The sequence below is a fragment of the Solea solea genome, chromosome 21 (assembly GCF_958295425.1).
Source record: "Solea solea chromosome 21, fSolSol10.1, whole genome shotgun sequence".
In the NCBI taxonomy this organism is placed as follows: Eukaryota; Metazoa; Chordata; class Actinopteri; order Pleuronectiformes; family Soleidae; genus Solea; species Solea solea.
In genome coordinates, this window is record NC_081154.1 from 1,412,672 (window position 1) to 1,432,602 (window position 19,931).

The window sequence follows — 19,931 nt, forward strand, 5'->3', positions numbered from 1 at the left end:
GTTGCCCTTGTGAATTAAATGATGTTCGCCACACACACATTTATAAGACGACGACCAAAAACTTGCCCACAAAAGTTGCTTTAATTGGTTAAAAATAAGGCTAGAGATGCTGCAGGAGTTAAAGATGGTGTTGTGTGTGTGCTGCTATCGGAGGAGGACGACGTGGATCTCTGTGGTGTTGTGATGCGGTGAAGTCACCTGTTTGTATAGTTTTCCATCCCGACTGTGTCAAACATGCTGCAGGGTTATCCCGCCGTCACCACCGTGGCGGCCACTGCCACTCCTCCTCCATCTCAGAGACGTAGTGCATAGCTGAGAGCGTTACCGCCTACAAAACAAATCATCAAACCAACAACAACAACTGCTGTCCAAACAACTAAACCAAGTCATTCTCATGGTTCATAGCACGTATATAATAATTGAATATGGATATATAGACATATATATATATATGTAGATACATATATATATATATATTCAATGTACAAAGATACATTCTCAAATGCAAAGGCTCAATCATTGTAAATAAATACTGAAATGGCTAAACTGCAATATTTAATCATTTTCTCCTCTCGTGGAGAGGACACACACATTGACGCACGCACACACACGCACACACACACACACACACACACACACACAGGCACAAAGGACGAGGACAGTCCTCGTCTTGCGCTGATCATCACACAGAGGACAAAACAAAGAACACACCAGTGCAGTGAACTGGTGCAGAGGCCAGAAATACAGTTGTACGTTCAGAGAGTACAGACTAAAAAAAAGAAAGAAAAAAATCATTGATTTAAAACATTTTCCTTCAGGAGAACAAAATCAAAACAAAAGACAAAAGTTTCCAGACTTGACCTCTAAAGGATTAGAAAGCAGGGGAACGTCAGTATAAACCGTCAGTGTCTGTTTCAGCCTCTCATCGTCACAGCGCCGACACGTTCTTCTCTCTCACAACCGCAAAAATATCATTTCATTTCAAAATATCTAAAAATATATCTCATCTATATTAACCAGGAATTTCTGTTACAAAAAACCCACCAACACGTTAACTGTCGCTTTAGTTCACGATCGAGATCGATGATGATTCTTTTGAGCCTTTGGTAACAAACGTGGACATTGGTTCAAGAGAAAAATAAATAAAACACCGTCAAAACCTGATGAGTCTCAGTGCTTTCAAACCGTCTAAACGTCTAAGGCAGATTTGATTAAAACGTCTATGAGCTAGAGGGGTGTTAGCGCCCTCTAGGGTAACACTGGATTAAATAAATGAGAACACAAAAATGATGAGTGCTGGTGCCTTTAAATGGGGTCATATTTACCGTAGGGTCTGCAACGATTGTCTGATGAATCGGTTACTAAATTAATTGCCAAACCGATGACGTGATTCTTGAAGAATTTCTGATTTTTCAGCTTCTTGAACGTAAATATTTTCTGGGAAAAAAAATCATTAAAACTGAATCATTTTGACAACAATCGTTAGTTGCAGCCTTAGTTAACGGTGTTCACAAAATAAATGATTAAACGCTGAAGTCACAAACTCAAATGGAACGTATCTGAAAGCCACGAGCTAGCAACTGTTTTTTTAAATACATGCTGGAGCCAATTGAAGTTTCATTTCAGAGCATATTAAATTCAAATGATTCAACTTTTATTGAAGTGATTTCAATCTTAAAGAGTTTAGAAATGCTGACTAACTGCTTTCCTTAAACATTTCTTGCTTTATCAGGCCTGCTAGCCTAGCTGTTGCCGAGCTAACACTATTATCATGACTTCATTTGAAGGCACCGTATGTCGTGGTTTTAGAAACTGCTTCTATTGTTTTAAATGATCATTTACGTTAGCTAGCTGCTAACTAAGAGTGTAGCCCCAGTGTACGCGTCTCATGTTTCAAGTCGCAGAGTAAAAAATGCTAAAGGCTAATATGAACATGCTAAAGACATTGCTAGCAGGTGTTTGCCACTTGTATTATAGGCTGTTAGCATGCTAGAATGTAGCTCATTAGCACATGAGGGTTTGTACTCGAATCAAGTTGTTAAGAAAAATATTAGAGCTGAAACGTATGAAAATAATCGTTAGTTGCAGCTCTAGAAAATATAGTATTGTATAATTTTATGGCTTTTCTTTTAACATAACATTTGCTTTTGGACCAAAGTACTGACTTCATTAAAGACAAATGAAAGAATTCAGAGGAACTCTTTCTTTAAGAAACACGTAAACCGTTCTAAAGTTCATTGCGGTCCATGCTAAACTTGTCGGGAGATTTCCCGACATCCATGTAGTGAGTTTGTATAAAGTTATATATTCTGGATGATTAAAAAAAACTAATTTCCCCAACTACAAGCTGCGTTTTTCAGGAACCCGGTGAAAATACACGTTGTACTATAATACATAATGTACAATACCATCTTTGTTTTGAATGTGACGCTCAACTCTGTGACTTGAATCCAAGAGAGACATAAACAAGGGCCTGAAAACAAATTAAATGTGCTAAAATAAATACACGTCTTGCTTAAATATGAACTAGACAAAACGTGAAATGTTGAATTTTGCCAAAACTGGCAATCGATTAACAAATGAACACGACAAAACCATTAGAGATTCACCAATAATCCGCATGATGATGATGATGATGATTATCTTTAGTTTCAGCATCAGCTCACCATAAATCGACTGAGAGGAGGGAACCTGGAAAACTGCTGCTCCACTATCATATAACAGCAGCAAGGTATTGACGCTTAAAGGTCCAGTGTGTAACGGTTAGGAAACCGAGTGAACGTATGTTTGCATAAGTGTATTTTTGGTTTCCGCAGCCTTTTAAAACAGCCTTTGTTTAAATGTACTTTACGTCTTTACGGAGGCAGCTGCTGTGTTTCTACAGAGGCTCAATATGCAAACAAAGAACAAATCCTTTGTGCTCTGTGAAGGTCACCGTAGTTTCCTGACACGCTTGGAAAATGGATGGATTGTGCTGCAACGTAACAGATGTCACTAAATTCTTACACGCTGGACCTTAAACAATCAAACAGAACAGATTGAAAATGAGATCCATCAAATTGAAACATGCAGTTTTTGTGTGAACCAACGCTCCCGCTCCAGTTTTTGCTTGTTTTACGCTTAATTGTTCGTGTTTGAGGAGGAAAAAAGGTGCTGATTAATGTCGCAGCAGCAGCAGCAGAGGAGGTGGAGGAGGAGGAGGAGTCTCCCTGAACTCCTCCTCCTCCTCCTTTCTCTGAGGCTGCGGGGGTTTGGTCAGGTCTCAGTCGTCGTTGACTAGGACCTGCCACACGATGAGGTGGCTGCGCTCGGCTTTAGCCAGGAAGGGCTGCAGTTTGATGGGGACGTCTTCTCCTGCGTCTGCCTCGCCGTCTTCATCGCCTGAGGACACACACACACACACAGACACACACAGACGAGTGTGTTGATTCTATTGAGGTGACTTTATAAGCGTTTCCATGACGTAAACTCACCCATCCTGAAGTCGATGTAACCTTCTCCTCCGCTCATCACCAGCATGGACTTGGTTCCTTCCTGAGAAGAGGCGTCCAACGCCTTGTCCCCCGCCGTCTCTCCTCCACAGGACGAAGACGGGATGGCGTGACCTGACAGACGTGTTTTTATACCTTAGTGAGGACACTTCATCGCACTCCCTAGCCCCTTAAAGTGAACAAACACTGTGGCTCGTTTACCTGGAACTGCGGAGAAGAACTTGACGGCGTCGCGGTGACCGTGGAAACAGAGCTGAGCGTGAGCCATGGAGCAGTAAGGGACGAACGTCCCGGCCGTCACTTTGTCGCCGCTGTCGTCGCCGTAGACGCGCACGACACTTCCCGGATGGTTTCCTGCCGCTTTGATGGCCTTGGCGGCGGCTGATGAAACAAATGTAATCTGACTCTCAAAGACATGACGACGTTTACGAACCTCTTACACTTTCACACAGACACGGAACGTCACGTCGTGATTCTCTCAACAAAAATAAAGGTCCTTTGTGACAGGACTGCAGTAATAAATCTGCTTTAAAGTCTTCTCTGAAATGTTTCTGCACGTGTGGCACTTCAAAATAAATCACTACGACTGTATGTTGGCAAGACAAAGAGCACACGTCAGCATGTACATTTATCAGTAAATAATATCATTTCATCACTAAATGAGCAGAACTCTGCTGCGAGAAAAAAACCCAAAACAAAACATATTAAGTTTAGTCGTACCGCACTCCTACCACTGTAATATTTGACCACATTAACATTGAGTTAAACTAAATGAAGTGGTTTCCTTAGACAAATAATAACGATTTAAGTGACTTCAGCCTCATAAATGTGAAGATTTTGCAATTTATTTGATCCTCTAGGACAGAAGACTGGAAAATGCTGCGTTCAGTCAACTGAAGGTGACGTTCCCTTTAAAGGAATACTCCGACATGGAAAGTCAGAAGAACATCCCTGAATGCAGCACATTTTTGTTTTGTGGACTAAATCCATCTGCTTTTGATTGTGGTCTTGGTCGTAAAGTGTTTAACGTTAAAGTAATAAAAGAAAAGTCTTTACACTCTGTCAGAGGGATGGAGATGATGACTCCGTTTCCAGTGCCGATCCACAGACGATTGCACGACACCATGAGAGCCGTGATCCTCACAAACGAGAAGCCCAGTTTCCCCGTTCCTGTGCCAAAGAGACGCGCGATTAAAACCTGAGACTGAACCAGACTCTTAAAGTGCAGAGAACCGCAGACACGGTGGACTGACCCAGCATCTTGCTGACGTAGGGCTCGATGTCGACGTCCTGCAGGTGCTGGAAGGTGTGAGCGTGGAACAACCTGAGGGTGGAGTCCAGCCTGATGGACACCCAGATGCCGTCTCCGTCCCAGGCCAACTGGCGCACCTGACTGTCCTTGCGGGGGTGAGCGTCGAATGATTTCTGCAGGAGAGGACGACATCTGAGTCCACATCCGCTCTACTACAGTCTACGATCACACGGATGACTCTCTCACCTCTATCTTCATGGCTTTGGGCTGCACCACGTAGATCTTGTTCCTGTAGCCGCACCACACCTTGTCGTGCACGACGGTCATGCAGCGGATGGAGTGGTGAGGTCGACCCAGGTCGAGCAGGTGGTAGTTTGTCAGGTCCCACTGTCCGTCTGACGGAGACGAGAGAAGCACAAACGTGTGGGAAAAGTGACTGATGTAGATTTATCTGAATGTGGTGAACACGTGACGATGTCCACTCACCCACTCCTCTGTGGAAAACGGCTAACGTGCCGTCAGCGAGTCCGACCAGTACTCGTCCTTTCACGTGTCTGTGGGACAGAAACACAGCTGCTGAACGTCCAGGACATGAAGGACATGAAGGACATGAAGGACATGAAACACTAGTGCAATATTGAATTGTGTGCACTGTAAAAAACAGCCCAACTAGAAATAAACGAAACATCCTCGGTTTAATTTTTACTGTCACTTACACGATGCCGAGCACAGAGTCCTTCAGCTTTATGGAGTGGAGACATTTCTTCCACTGAGCGACAGACGAGTGGACGTACACACTGTAAAACCCACAAAAATAAAAGGTCTCCGTTAGTCGCCGCGTTGCTCAGAGTTGAGTGTAAGTCGACGCACTCACCAGCCGTTCTGTGCTCCGAGCCACATGGTGGGCAGAACGCTGCTCATCTTCTGAGCCTCCTCCATCATCAGGTCCTGATGCTCCTCGGCTGTGGCTGTGGAGTCTGAGCCGACGCCGTCTTTCAGCAGATCGCTCTCCCTGTTCATCGCCAGAGGACACGCGAGACAAAGGAAAGAAAGCAGAAAATATTCACATTTAACGAGCTGAAAAACATGAAACCTTGCTATAATTATTAAAAACATCAAAATAGCTGCCAAAAAAGTAGTAATGGATTAATAATCACTTAGTTGTTTGAGTCGAGTGATTTGATGGTGGATTTTTCTGTCTGCACTGATAAAAACATGGAGACAGTGAGCTGTCTTACCTCTGAGTGTAGCTGCCTGACGTCTCTGACGTCTCTGGCGTCTCTGATGTCTCCGGCGTCTGCTGAGCTCCCAGCGGGTCGGTGAAGACGTGCTCGGTGTAGACGCCCCTCAGAGTCCCTCTGTGGTCAGACATCCCAGCGCTGACCTCCGTCGCCTCCGTGGCTTCTTCTGCTGCTGCTCTGGATTCTGCAGTGAACAGAGAAACACAGTCAAGCTCGTATTCATGGAAAGCTCCTTTTTAAAAAAAATAAATAACTGATCAAATCTTACCAGATTCTCCATCTCCTCCTGCACCGTCTGCCGTTTGGGGAACAGCGGCGGATCCTTCAGCTGCACAGCCGACGACGGTGATGCCTCCGAGCACGCCGCCGCCGCCGCCGCCGCCTGCCGAGCTAACGTCGGTCACACAGGAGCCGTCGTCTCCCGCTGGTCCTGCGTGGCAGTTTGGAGGCACTTCTTCACCTGCGGGGTAGTCGGTTTCTCTTGCACCTGCACAGGAACATTCATTAGAGCCTGAGAGTGAGGAACCGAGGGCTCCTGTTGAGATTCCTTTTTTATAACATATTAATATGTTATAATATGCATAAAAACTCTTGAAGTTTGGCACGGAGGTCGGGTCGACGAGAAATGCAATGGTGTTGAATTTATCTCATTTATTGTTCAAGTAAAGAGTTCAATTGACTCTTTTAGTGTCACATTAACACTGCTAGACTACTTTAAAGTGTCTAAATATCACATTAGAACTCACATTGACTCAACCATGTCTGTATTTCCACATCAGCTGACATAAAAGCAGCAGTGTGATCATGCAGTGCAGGAACAGCTCGATCCTGTCGCCACAAAACCTGCAGCTGCTTCTGTTCCTCCTCGAGGAATAAGGTTGGATAACCAAGTAAATACGGAGAGAGCGCAGTGACAGCAGAACTCAAACTCTGCACTCTCTGTCTCTCTCTCATTCACTCACCAGGCACGCTGGCGATGCAGAGCACGTGCGAGTCACAGATGAAGAAGCTCTCCAGGATGTTTCCGGGCTGATTGCCGTCGATGACGACAACTTTGGTGGTGGACTGTGTGCTGGTGCAGATCCACACCAGCGACGACAGCTCGTCCTGCTGCCTCAGCTCCTTCTGCTGCTCCTACAAGTGTCACAGAAGGAATCCACCGTCACAGATTCCTTTCTTATACCATGTCAAAGCTTCATCACACTTGTGTGTGTTTGTACCTTGAGGTCTTGGTCCAGTTTGTCCAGGCTAGTCTGAGAGCCCGTCCCCCGTGTGGGACTCTCAGGTCCGGGGACGTCACTGTAGAAGACGCTGGCTCCCACGATGGAGCCGCCGTCTCTGGTTTTACCTCCAGAGAGATTCACACCAGCGGCACACCACAGCTGAAGCACGCACACACACACACACACACACACACACACACACACACACACAGACAGAGACACAGACACACACAGTTAATCCTCAATATCAAACTGTTTCACACATGAATAATAAAGATTAGTGAATATTTCGAGTGTTTGCTCAGTGACGTCGATCAGTCAGGGTCAGATCTAAACAAAGAGGCGGTCCTTTGCCCCGTTAATCCAACTTTAACTCTTTCTACACATAACATCACATAAATAATATTATGTGTACATAATATGTGTATATTTTACATTGTTGCCTATTTTTTATCATCAAATATCTTTTCAACCTTAAGCACTTTCAACATCCACTTCTTTCCAGCACCTTTACAGCTGTGGTACGTGTCATATTCATACAAATACATACAGATAATAAAATTCAAGTTAATTTAAATGAATCTAATCGTATTTAAATCAATCCTTTGATCAGACTTCATATTTTATTGTTTTATTTATCTCTGATGTCAGGAAACACAATCATCAATGAGATAACACTGAGGTTGGAACTAAAAGTAACTAAAATTAAGGAATAAATAAAAGGTTCGTTACTGAAATAAGAGTTAACAAAAAAGAAGCAAATGCTAAAATTGCTTAAAATACTGAAATACATTAAAAAGGTTGGAAAGAAGACTTAATATAAAAAAAATGGAATTAAAAAGACGAGAGATAAGTAGAATAAAACAAAATAATAAAGAAATCTGATTGAAAACCAGACTAAAAAGGGTGGATTTGGAGTTTACTTTTTATAAATATGAACAAAACAACAATATTAGCACAGTTTAATATTCAATACCATTTAAAGTTATTGTTATTAACACCAACAATAGTGTATATTATAGACTGTGTGCAGTGAATCTAAGAACTACCTTCATAGAAGCATCTTTCTCGTCCAGCGGTCTGAGGAAAACAGGAACGGGCAGATTCTTCATCTTACTCTCCGTCTGACCTCCGTTGACCTTTAGAGCAGCGTCAGTTAATATTCCAGGACTTGACAATAATGATTTATGACTTTTGTATATTAAGTGTATATTACTGACTTTGTATTTCTTGGGCAGACTCCAGCCGTACGCCTGCACTCTGCCGTCCTCCTTCTGCACGTGAGCTTTGACCTGTTTGTACTGCTCTCTCTTCTGCTCTCGTCTGGAAACCACTTTGTCTGACGCCACTCTGTGACAACAGCACATTACAGCAAGTTACACACGTTAAACGTTAAGAATGTCACGTAACAGCAGATTATATCCAATACATCCACGTTCAAGAGTAAAAACAATGGACATTATTATGATTTAATAAAGACACAGAAAAGCACAAAGAATCTTAATCAAATATTAAATTAATTAAAAGATAATTAAAGTCATGCACATGTGTTTAAATGTGAATAAATATCTTCTTAAATGGGACAAATAATAACAGATTATTCTTGTTTCTGCTCCTATTCTTTCATGGTTTGGGGATTTTCTTTTTCTGTGTTTTATTATTAAACAAATAATATTCATAGTACAATTTTAATGACACTTACTATATAATACCATCAGTGTTAATAGTTTCAAGTTCAGTCAAATTCATCATTTCAATAATCTTAAAATGAAATACATCCACCATTTTATCACACACATTTCCCAATAATATCCAAGCTTTTACTTAATTATGGAATAAAATTATAAATCATTACAAAAATGTTACCCTATTTTTTACTGTACTGTGATTTAAAGTGTTGACAGTTCGATTTACGTGATTATTCAGTTGGAAAACCTCCACAAAGACGATAAAATAAACTAAAAAATGACTGTTGAAATGAGAGAAAACAGTACATGAAAATACTATTTTCTATTCATTCCTACAGTATAAAAGCATATTTCCTTACTTAATACTTTATGTCTTACTATAAACTTAAAAAGTTGTATAAGATGGATTCCATCCATTTAAATTTCATTGTTATGACATTAATCACTGATAAGTGACACGTTCACATATTTCTATGGTAAGAAAGCGACGTACTCTTCGTTGAGGAAGTCAAAGGCCTTGCTCTTGTCGCTGGGCAGCTGCTGCAGCGCGCTGCTCCTCTTCTTCACCGACGGCTGAATCTGAGAGGTGGGCGCGTTGTACTTGACGTTGACCGGGGCTTCCGTCGTCGCCGGCTTCTTGGCGGCGGCACCCGACGAGCTGAACAGACGGCTGAAACTAGAGGTGTGAGGGCGGGGCGCGGGAGGGAAAACACACACATAGACAAACGTATAGAGGGGGTGGACACAAGCAGAAGCTCCAGCAGCAAATGAACGACAGGGCTCAACATTCAAGGGTTAAAACAGAAACTACAAAAGGTTCCTTCCCCCGCCCACAGACACCACACCATGCCAGCTGTAACGTCAACGACCTGCTGCCCAACAACTTTGAGCAGCCGGAGAGTGAAAGGGTTAATACTGGACGACTCGGACGTTAGTCAACAACAAACAGCAAAAACCCACACACTTATTTTCCCTTTAACTCTACAGAAGACCCCGTTCAGACCGTCCTGAGAGATCCCATCACATGTTGGTGCATTAACTCAACCTCACATACTTAAAATGAACCTCCAAACACTGCTTCTTTACGTCTTTCTTTAAGATGGCGCCCCCATGTGGCAGCCTGTAGCAGCAGCAGCTCTCACTACTTTCAAGCTTTTTTTTTTTTTTTATTACTATTTAATGACGTGTTTCCACCGGCGCGCCTCGGCGCAGTTAAGTTGCATTTCCACTACTTTTTTAGTACCTGCGCTGGCGACGTTCCCAGTGAGCCGAGGCGATACTAAGCGTCGACTGCCGGCCACTGATTGGTCAGAGTGCCGTCATGAGCAAGACGCCGGACACAAGAATCAAGCCGAACAATGCCGAACTGTAGATCAGTTAAAAAGACTTAGCAATCCTAAAAACGTGGGTTCATCTCCAACAATTACCAGAGAAATGTCTAAAATCTCAGTATTGAACAGAGGAGTCTGGTGTATTTATTTTAGTAAACTCTGCCGCTGGATTTCAGTCATAAATATGTTATTTTTGTTGTGAACTATACATCAAAACAAACACGTTTACTTTCCAAATAGTTGGGGGTTTTTTCACGGCCTGCCCCCTCCTGACCAGACTAGAAGTTCACTGTCCTGCAGGTCATTTTGAGCTTGAGGCCCCTGCTCTTAAATGGTCTTAAATGCTCCATCTTACCAGTAAAATCATCACGTTGTGGTACCTAGATGGAGGTTAAAACACTGGGGAGACCGAGTCTTTGCTGTGGTGGCTTTTATGGACTAATCGGACGTCAGCCGAGGACACGCTCTGAGGACAACTCAGCTCAGGAATGTGACGACATGCGTCTCAAAACCAGCTCATAATGTGGTTTTTGTGATTGGATCCAAGTACGCTGAAATAAGAGCGGTCCACATGTGATCGTTCTCACGGAGGATTTCAAAACCAGGTCTGAACGCAGTCTAAAACCACGTAGCACCAGATTAGTTTATTATTCCATAATAATCATCTTCACTACTACTACGACTAAATAATCATAGCAACGCTGCCAACACACCTCCTGCACACAGACATCATCATTGACAGCAGGCAGGATTATAGAGGGACACACACGAGACAGCAGGACAGAAGAGACAACAGATTCATCAGACTGTGTTTTTACGAGCAGCTCTTCTCCCATGTTTACTCTTCTTCTTCAAATCACACCAAAGTCATTCCTGTTAAAACTCAGCAACAAAGGAGAGGCCGGAATCAGACGATAACAACCCGACGTTTGTTCACATCTGTTTACTAAAAAAAAAGAACAATAATAATAATAATAATAATAAAAAAAAAAGAGGCTCAGACGTGAGATCAGAGCGGCTGTTTCCTGGTCCCGCCTCTCCTCTGTTCTACCAGTTTAAAAATCAAGTCAAAGGAAAGAGAGAGTGAGACCGTTTCAGAGATTTACCTACATCCTGCAGAGAAGAACAACCACACAACACGGAGAATACAAAAGACACAAAACACAAGGAAAAAAATCCAATGTAAAAGTAAAGTCACTTTTCATTACATCAAAAGACGTTCAAAGAAAAAAGAGAGAAAGACAGAAAGAGGAGCTTACAACTGCCAGAGGCTGGATTTCTTCTTCTCTGGAAGAGACGGATTCTCCTTTGAAGCTCTGAAAGAGAAAATTCACATTCAAGTCTCAAAGTGAGGACTGGGAAATACAGGATATCTGTATTATATCTGTGTGTTGCACTGATAATAAACTGTTACACATATCACAGTTTGAGAACCATGGACTTAATATACAATAACATGGATGTTCTTAGTGTATTTTAACAAGTTGGGTTGCAAACCAAACCAATATGTAATGACTTTTATCAAAATTACATTCAATATTTGTGAGAAACACAAAGAAGAATCGACAAAACCATATTTTAGAAAAAGTCATTTAACAACACTTCTTTCATTGAAGCCCAATTATTTGTGTTTAACCATATTTATAACAAAAGTATCGTTCATTAAACATGATGAATGATCATGAGTAGTAATAATAAGTGTATTTTAAGATCATAAAGAGTGGAGTGTATTTACAGTGTACTGTCAGTGTGCACCAAAAATATAATAATGTAATATAGATTATTGAAAAGCCTTGCTCAGAGGCCGCTCCCGCGTGTTAAACTCTTACCGGATCATCTCGGTCCATCTGACGGCCTCCTGCAGCTCCATCAGTCGCTCCTTGTACTGGTTCCTCTCCATCAGGACGCGAGCCATCTCCACCCTGGTGAAGCGCTTCCTCTGCGCTGTGGGCACGTCGCTCTGTGGAGGCAACACAAGCGTCAATCACGCCGCTGTAAAAACATAATGTAACAGAACCAAATGAAAGATATGTGCTTTATTTTCCCCTGAAGAGAAACTAGTGAACATTTATGCCACATTTCAAAAGGACTCTGTCATTTTTAAGATGCAAAAATAAGACCACTGGATGCCTCCAGACACAAAAACATAACTAGATGAACAGATTACAAGTATTTTGCCTCAACAAAAGCACAAAATAGCACAAAATCAAAGACTCACATCGTCCTCGTTGTCATTTTTGACTTTGTGTTTGGACTCTTCCAACTCTACTCGAACCCTGCGAGAAAGAACATCAGTTTAAACGTTTTATCCTTTAGTGACACGTTGGAAAGCGTGTGTGTGTGTGTGTTAAAAACTCACTTCCTGAGTTCCTCCTCTAACTCCTTGTTCCTCTCCTCCAGTTTGCCCTTGGCCTGACTCAGAGCCTCCAGTTCTCCTTGAAGAACCTCCTTCTCGCACGACAGCTCGTCCACGCGTGAGATCAGATCATTCTTCACCACGTTCAGAGCGTTTCTGAAACACAGACATTTCAAAGTGTCATGTCTGCATCAAACAGTAGGTGGCAGCATTGTTCTTTCTGTCAGAGATGGAACAGGGAGCTTGTTTGTTCACAGTCAAATTAGAATTAAGGGTGTGGTGAAGTGAAGAAACTTTAGTAGCTTGAACATACTTCTTAATTCAAAGAGAGAATCAAAACAAGAAAAACACACTAATATGTAAATAATTAAATGTGAATTAAATGCTCATGTCTAAAATGGTATATATATATATATATATATATACACACATATACACACACACACACGACTTTAATATTTATTAGGGCTGCACTGATTAATCAATCAGCTGTTTTTGGACCAAACAACTGATAAATTAATCCACAGATGAATTAATCACAAAAATAAGCCCTCGTCTCTTTACATACTGTGTATACAATACATACAGTCTAGAAGGAAAAAAGTCTTAAAAAAGAAAACTAACTTGGTTTCCAGCAGCTGCGTGTTCTCATGAATCAGATGTTCCACTTCCCGTCCCATACCTGAAAACAATCACACGTCATGTAAATGAATCAAAGCTTATTATCTCATGTGTTCCTGAGTGAGACAGACAAAAGTTAGCAATAATCTAATCTTATCCCACGCACAAACATAATATTTCTTACCGAGAAAGTTGTGATCTGAGCGTCGTGAGGAAAAGAAAAAGATTAATGAGACTATTTTTAAAATAATCAGCATTTAACGATTATTATTTCTTCATCAATTAATCGATAACAGTGGTTATCTTAGCCTAGCAGTTAGCTTAGCAGCAATGGTACACACTAGTTGTGTTTCTATTACCCTCTAGAAATGCGTAAAAACCTAAATATTGCAATAAAACGCATGCAACAAATGCAACGCTTTCATGAGGTGGTTTTTCAGACGCGTCGATATGAAAGTTTATTGATAAAGTGTAATTACATCGTATTTATACATCATCACCATAACAGGACATGACGAAGGGAAAAAACTACCTTCAATGGAAACACCTATTTCTAAATGTGAAACACAACTACTGACACGCTGAAGGAGATATTAGAGGGCGCTGTTGAGCCAGTTTAATTTAACGCTGCTAAAAAACAAACTGCGACAACACCACAGTTCTCTATTCTAAAAAACAAACATCGCAGAGACTAAAACAAAGACGACATGGAGCCGGTGAGAAAGATTCACTGATACACACCAGAAAACTCATCTGCGATGACGCGGTAAAGCCAAAGAAAAAGACAGGTGAGAGAAGCAGAAACAAGTAGTAGGATCTTATGAGTGAACATCTTACCCAGCAGGTCTGCTCCATCATCCACGTCTCCGATCAGGTCGTTCCCCGCGGACGACAGCTCCTCGAACAGAGAGTCCGTGTTCCGGCCGAACGCCAGGTTCTCGATGCCGCCTTTAGCCGGCGTGCTGGACGGACAGGGGGAGGAGTCAGAGTCAGAAAATGTGAAGGTTTGACTGAACTAGTTTAGATATTACTGGAATAGTTAGACCAGACTTGTACCTGGTTCCTCTGCAGCCCTCGAGGTCCATATTGAGTTCCGGAGTGGACTCTATGATCTTCTGCACCTCAGACTTCTCCACGTTTTCTGCTCCGTCTAGTACGACCAAGCGAAAATGGAGATAAATACAAACACCTGGTACGAAATTCTACCTGCAGTACAGTCCTTCACCTTTGATGGGTGTGGACTCCTGTTGTCCCCCTTGTACCACCGAGATGTTCTTATTGCTCTCTGGTTTCCCGCTGTTCCGGTCCAGATTTTTGTTGATCCTGTCCGAACCTTCTTGTTCCTGGAGAGGAGAGTTCACAGACTCCATGGTCACATCTGAAGCTGTGGTGGACAGCGGCGTGGCGGACATGTTCCCACCGGCCTGACTGGACGCAGAACTCATACTGCTGGACTTCCCATCACGAGGAGATGTGGACGCGTTTGATTTAGAGGTACCATCCTGAGAGGGTCCTCCACCCTGAGCTCCGCCTTTGGAGTTTGGAGAACTGGATTTGGAGGGAGTCAAACCGGCGAACTCGTCCTGGAGATGAAGGACAAGAGAAACTGTGATCTTCATGAGGTCGACATGTTTGAGCCGTACAGACTCACTACACGACGTAATGACACAGCAACACGAGGGTTAAATCAAACCTTCTCAGGGTTCCCACTCTTTCCTTGAAATTATTTTCCAGGACATTTTCAGCTGCTTCAATATAACAGACAAGACATATTGAAGATATGTCTTGTCTAATTTTGTCACCAAGTCCCAAGGGCTGAAAAGTCCAGGATAACTTAAGCGTTTCTAGGACATTTGACTTTCTTTTCTCGTTTTCCATGACTGGAAAATTGGGTCAATCATCTCCAGGTTCTCCAGGACGTGTGGGAACCCTGCTTCTCATGCTTCACAAACACAACTCACACATAAAGACGCTGACTGGCAGTACCACCATGTTAATGAAGATAGTGATGCAGAAAACTGGGTTAGTTTGTTTTCACCACCAGGGTTGCACTTTGAGGTCTACCTGATCCTCTTTCTGTGAATTCTCTCGTGAACCTTCAGCTTCCAAACACACAGGGAAGAACTGCTCCTCAAAAACAAGGGACAGTATAAAGACCTTGCTCAGTGATGGGTTTTTTTCAATTCATCCATTCAGTGAAAAAGCTTTGAGAAGAAAAATATAATAAACCAAAACAAGAGACTGTGCTGTGGAGGATTCACGGATAAATACGGCCAAGTTGAAAGGAATAACCAGGATTTTAACGGAACAAAAGAACCGTTTTCATGGATTCTTCTGGAAGAGAATGTGACCTAGAATTTGTGTGCTGCTGAATCTCCAAATTTGATTTGTTTAGGTCTTAAAAACAGACGAGGAAGGCAGGGTTTAATGATTTAATAATACACTGGAGTTTAAAAAAAATACTTAACATCAACATATGAGGGAATAAAACCTCCTCCATACTGTTGTTTGTTTTTTTAAATCAAATATATTCCCAGATTAAATCCTTCTAAATTATCTCTTCTGTGCCCTCTCTGCACTGATGGGAGTATTTCCTTTCACATGCTTGTGTCAGCATCGTGTTGCCACGGCAGCAGCCATTTGGGAAACGGCTTCCAGTTTCCCTCCTACTCCTGCTTTTGTCAACCATCCAGAAACACACACACACACGGTAGCTCCTCCTCATGGTGAGAGGACGGGATCATTAACTGCAAATCTAAATGTCAAGTCAGAGGAGACAAAACAACACAAAGACCCAGCTGTGTGTTTGTACTGAGGAAGAAACTCGATACCGTACTTGGTATCAGTCCGATAAAAATCACAGAGATGGAAAAATAAAAACTATAAAAACTGCAGAACTCAATACAGTTTTTAAAAACAGCTAAGTCATGTTGTGGGCTGTTTATTTCTTCTTCAGGGGAGAGGAATATTTGTGACAGTTGGAGAATTGTGACTGATTGTGAGAATTATGTGTTGATAATTGTGTCGTAGTTTAAATAAAAGGTGTAAAATTGTCCACCAGAGGTCACTGAGAAGCATGGTAATGACTGTGTTTAATCAAAACAAGAGTTTTTAATTAACAAAATTGAAAAACGTTAAATCAATTTGATTCACCGCATTAATTTCTCTAAGAGCACTAAAGCACTTTAGTTTGGGATTTAATTTGTGTACATCTAAGGCTGCTTTATTTTCAATCTTTTTGATATGTGGGTCAGTTTTTACTGTTTTCACCTGACGTGAGAAAAGAGCTTTGTGTTAATCTGAAATCCCTTCAGTTCCATGTGAAAATCAGTCAGGTCTTCACTACGCACACATACTAATAAAAATACATATGTATAGATGAGGGTTGGCTGAAAACAGCTATGATTAGAGATGCACGATATTATCAGCACGATATCTGTCGATTTTAGCTTTAAAATGTATTGTTGGATTACTATCTGCAAATATGCCAAGACAGTAGGCTGAATAAGCTGCTACCTTCTTGACCTCTTTAATGTTTATTTATTTTACACAATTACAAAAATGTATATTTTATATCTGATGTGACATAAATATGAAAAATGTTGATTTCACTGCAGACGAAATGAAATGATCTCTGCGTTTGGGCACAGGAAAAAAATATACTGTATATCAGTATTGGTAATTGGCCCAAGCTCTCTCATAGTCTACACACTTCTTCCATTGGTGTTGCTGCACTTGGCATATAGAGGCTCATGGTCACCTCCCAACCAAGTGGTTTCTCCTCTTGAAGGACAGAAAATAAGTCAGGTGGGGCCAAATCAGGAGAATATTTAGAGCGATTGATCAGCCAGTTCAAATCAGCCACAATCATTGCAAACCAGGGTTTGAACTAGTTCTCAATGTCCTTAATTAGCTATGAAATGTTGGTGAATTTGAATTTGAAATTGAATTTAAGTCTCGCCTAGTTTCACTGCTCCCTGGCCTTTACTCCTTCTTAGTCTGCCCAACCTTGCACTTCACAACACTCATGAGACATTATGTTCTAGAACTTTTGCTTGAGGACACTTTATTTCTATCTGGACTTCTCAGAATATGGACTTACCATCCCCGTTGTGGACATTCACTAATGGGAAGAACTACCTTAACTTGTCCTCCAAAGGCCCAAGAACCTTCAGACTCTTAAAACAACCACTGGTGTAGTAACGGCAAATAAGCATGTATAAGTGCGTTCATTAATATTCACGATGGGAGTCTTGAAGCCCGGTTTCCAACCAATGTGAAGACACTCTGTGCCTTCCACCCTCCCTCGAGGTTACAGGCAGGGCCCCCAGAGTGGTACCACTTCCCCTGCTTCCTGGGCTCCAAGCCACCAACACACACCAAGATCTAAAAATTCTGGACACACTCAAGAATCCACTCTCTGTGAATAGAAATGTACTCTTTGTTTTTTCCTGCCACTGAAAGTTTCCACAACCTCTTTGTGGAGTGAAGCGAGGATGATGTCACTCGTCTGATCCGTGGGAATCTCTACAAAATCTCTACTAAAAACAAAAAAGAAGCCTTTCTTATGTCTGTGTTTCCCGTGTGTGTCACACCTTGAGGCTTGTGTTGGACTGCGGGTGGCTGAGGTTGTTGAATCTCCATGGTTCGGCCGAGGGGTCCGTGGGTTCCCGGTGCAGGTCGGGGGTCACGCCATCAGCGCCAGGAAGCTGGAATATGCCCATGGAGATGGGACGCTCCTTCCTGGGAGACGGAGACAAACACAGGGTGAGGGGTTAGAGAAAATGTATTTACACTGAACAGAACACAGGATGTGTTTGGGAAGAATGACTCACTGGTTACGGTTCTGTTATATAATGTGAACAAAATGACCAAAATGTAGGTAAAACACCACCAGCAACAGGAAGACTAACGGTCTCCAACCATGCCAGCACCTCTGTGAAGTTATACCATCTTTCAATTAGCACTAAAATGAATGTAAAAGCTAAAGGTGGTTGGGGAAAATGTTAATTTGGAAGTACTTGGTCATATATTAGGTAAAAGGCAATGTAAGGAAAACAATTAAGTTATTACAACTCATCCTAAAGGGGGACATGAATGTCTGGTTCCAGACACAAAAACTACAAATGTCAACTTCATGGTGTCAGGGGATTTGTTGATCAATGAAAAGTCAATGAGACTTTTCATTTTCAGTAATAATAATAAAATAATAAAATAAATAATAGTAAAGCATCATGTGACACAATAAATGTCTGTACCAATGTGTTGTGCTAATAAACCAAATTGTACGACATTTTTTAACTTGATAACTTCAAAATTTTGATTTTGTTGAGGGTTGAGCCGACACAATAAAGTATTAGCCCAATACTGGTCAAAACCATCGGATATATCGGATAAAGGAAAGTAGGAAACTCAAAATGATCCTAAAAATGTCAATATCATATCTTATATCATCAGTACTTAACTAACAAACCAGAGGTTGTAAAACAGTAAATGACAAGATCGCTTCGAGATCGCAGACCTCCACCAACACTTTGTCACCTGTGTTTTACAAACCAGCACCAGAAGAACTTTCTGGATATGTATAGAACTGTACCTGCTTATAGCTTTCACCATCGTACATAAACATTAAACATGACAAAATTCATCCTGTTCTGTTACGATATCGTGTCTTGTTCAAGGGGACTGAACCATGTTAAATCTGCCATGTGCAGCCAAATCCGGATCAGATTACCACATGAAACTTAGTCTGATGGTAGAGCGTCTGATCCTGCATACACACACCAAATTTCGCTCAAATCCGCTAAGTTTTGACAGAGATATTAACATGTGTTTTTGCAGCTTTTGCTCATTAATGAAAGACGGGGATTTCTTGAAAATCAGATCATTTTTGTGACGTCATCAGTGGGTCCATTCTTACCAAGATTTAATGGCAAAATTCACATTGATCAATCAAAAACAGAAGAACAGGAAGTTGCTAATGGGAGAACACATTTACGGATACATTTGTTGCGTCATGTTAAGTATGACTCTACAAAGTTGAATACTACAAAGTTGGAGCATTATGTTTGCAAAATGGCTGGTTTTGGTTAGACGGTAAATGCATCAGTAGAAAATGGGATTAAGTTATTGCTTAGTAGTCGTAAAATAGAGTGTTGCACTGATTTATGTATGAGATACTCAATGTTGTGATATTGGTTTCAGTATTTGACATAAATATGCAGTATTGAGCCATAATAATAATATCATGGTTTTGGACTTCACCACTTGTGAAATAAAAGAACTGTGTGTGCGTGACCCTACTCAACCCTGACGTCAACAGATTCCGGATTAAATTTGCTTTCGCACAATTAAATGGCCCTTGCAAATCTCTTAATCTGACCCCAGCATTGTCCACTTCAGTGGAAGCTGCATAATGTTTCATCAGGTTAACAAACACTTCACCGAAAGGTGTCGTTGTCGTCGAGAGTATTTGGCAGTGAAGTATCTGGTTGCCTCATAAACTCCCATTTACCTCCCACCTATTAGCTGAGCCAATAACAAAACCACTCGTCTCTGTGGTGGAGACGGATTCTGGGATGGTTGTCAGCTGGAGGAGGCGGAGCCACGTCCATCACCAGCATCTCCAGCTGAACTACTGAAACTCACTTGGATCCATAGACAAGATAATATCGTCATAACTGTGATGACTTTTCCTGGTTTTAATGTTACATTACTAATCATCACAT

The 19,931-nt window shown here is 41.7% G+C and overlaps 1 protein-coding gene across 4 annotated transcripts in view; it reads right to left on the reverse strand.

Moving 5' to 3' along the window:
- Window positions 1-62: 62 nt before the first annotated feature.
- spag9b (sperm associated antigen 9b) overlaps window positions 63-19,931 on the reverse strand; it is a 34,317-nt gene continuing 14,448 nt past the window's right edge. For 2 of the 4 annotated variants that reach the window (XM_058621657.1, XM_058621660.1), the window contains 26 exons: window positions 17,799-17,946; window positions 15,268-15,327; window positions 14,429-14,786; window positions 14,260-14,353; window positions 14,041-14,165; window positions 13,207-13,264; window positions 12,586-12,738; window positions 12,445-12,502; window positions 12,056-12,186; window positions 11,486-11,542; window positions 9,389-9,571; window positions 8,428-8,557; window positions 8,257-8,346; window positions 7,205-7,366; window positions 6,947-7,118; window positions 6,253-6,471; window positions 5,982-6,168; window positions 5,618-5,755; window positions 5,460-5,540; window positions 5,230-5,297; window positions 4,990-5,138; window positions 4,745-4,916; window positions 4,548-4,661; window positions 3,693-3,872; window positions 3,474-3,605; window positions 63-3,381 (listed from right to left, as the gene is read on the reverse strand). In XM_058621657.1, the coding sequence (XP_058477640.1) occupies window positions 3,263-3,381; window positions 3,474-3,605; window positions 3,693-3,872; window positions 4,548-4,661; window positions 4,745-4,916; window positions 4,990-5,138; window positions 5,230-5,297; window positions 5,460-5,540; window positions 5,618-5,755; window positions 5,982-6,168; window positions 6,253-6,471; window positions 6,947-7,118; window positions 7,205-7,366; window positions 8,257-8,346; window positions 8,428-8,557; window positions 9,389-9,571; window positions 11,486-11,542; window positions 12,056-12,186; window positions 12,445-12,502; window positions 12,586-12,738; window positions 13,207-13,264; window positions 14,041-14,165; window positions 14,260-14,353; window positions 14,429-14,786; window positions 15,268-15,327; window positions 17,799-17,946 (3,538 nt within the window). In that variant the 3' untranslated portion in view covers window positions 63-3,262. Of the gene's footprint in view, window positions 3,382-3,473; window positions 3,606-3,692; window positions 3,873-4,547; window positions 4,662-4,744; window positions 4,917-4,989; window positions 5,139-5,229; window positions 5,298-5,459; window positions 5,541-5,617; window positions 5,756-5,981; window positions 6,169-6,252; window positions 6,472-6,946; window positions 7,119-7,204; window positions 7,367-8,256; window positions 8,347-8,427; window positions 8,558-9,388; window positions 9,574-11,484; window positions 11,543-12,055; window positions 12,187-12,444; window positions 12,503-12,585; window positions 12,739-13,206; window positions 13,265-14,040; window positions 14,166-14,259; window positions 14,354-14,428; window positions 14,787-15,267; window positions 15,328-17,798; window positions 17,947-19,931 lie in introns of all 4 variants that reach the window. The other 2 variants (XM_058621658.1, XM_058621659.1) reach the window with 2 other exon arrangements.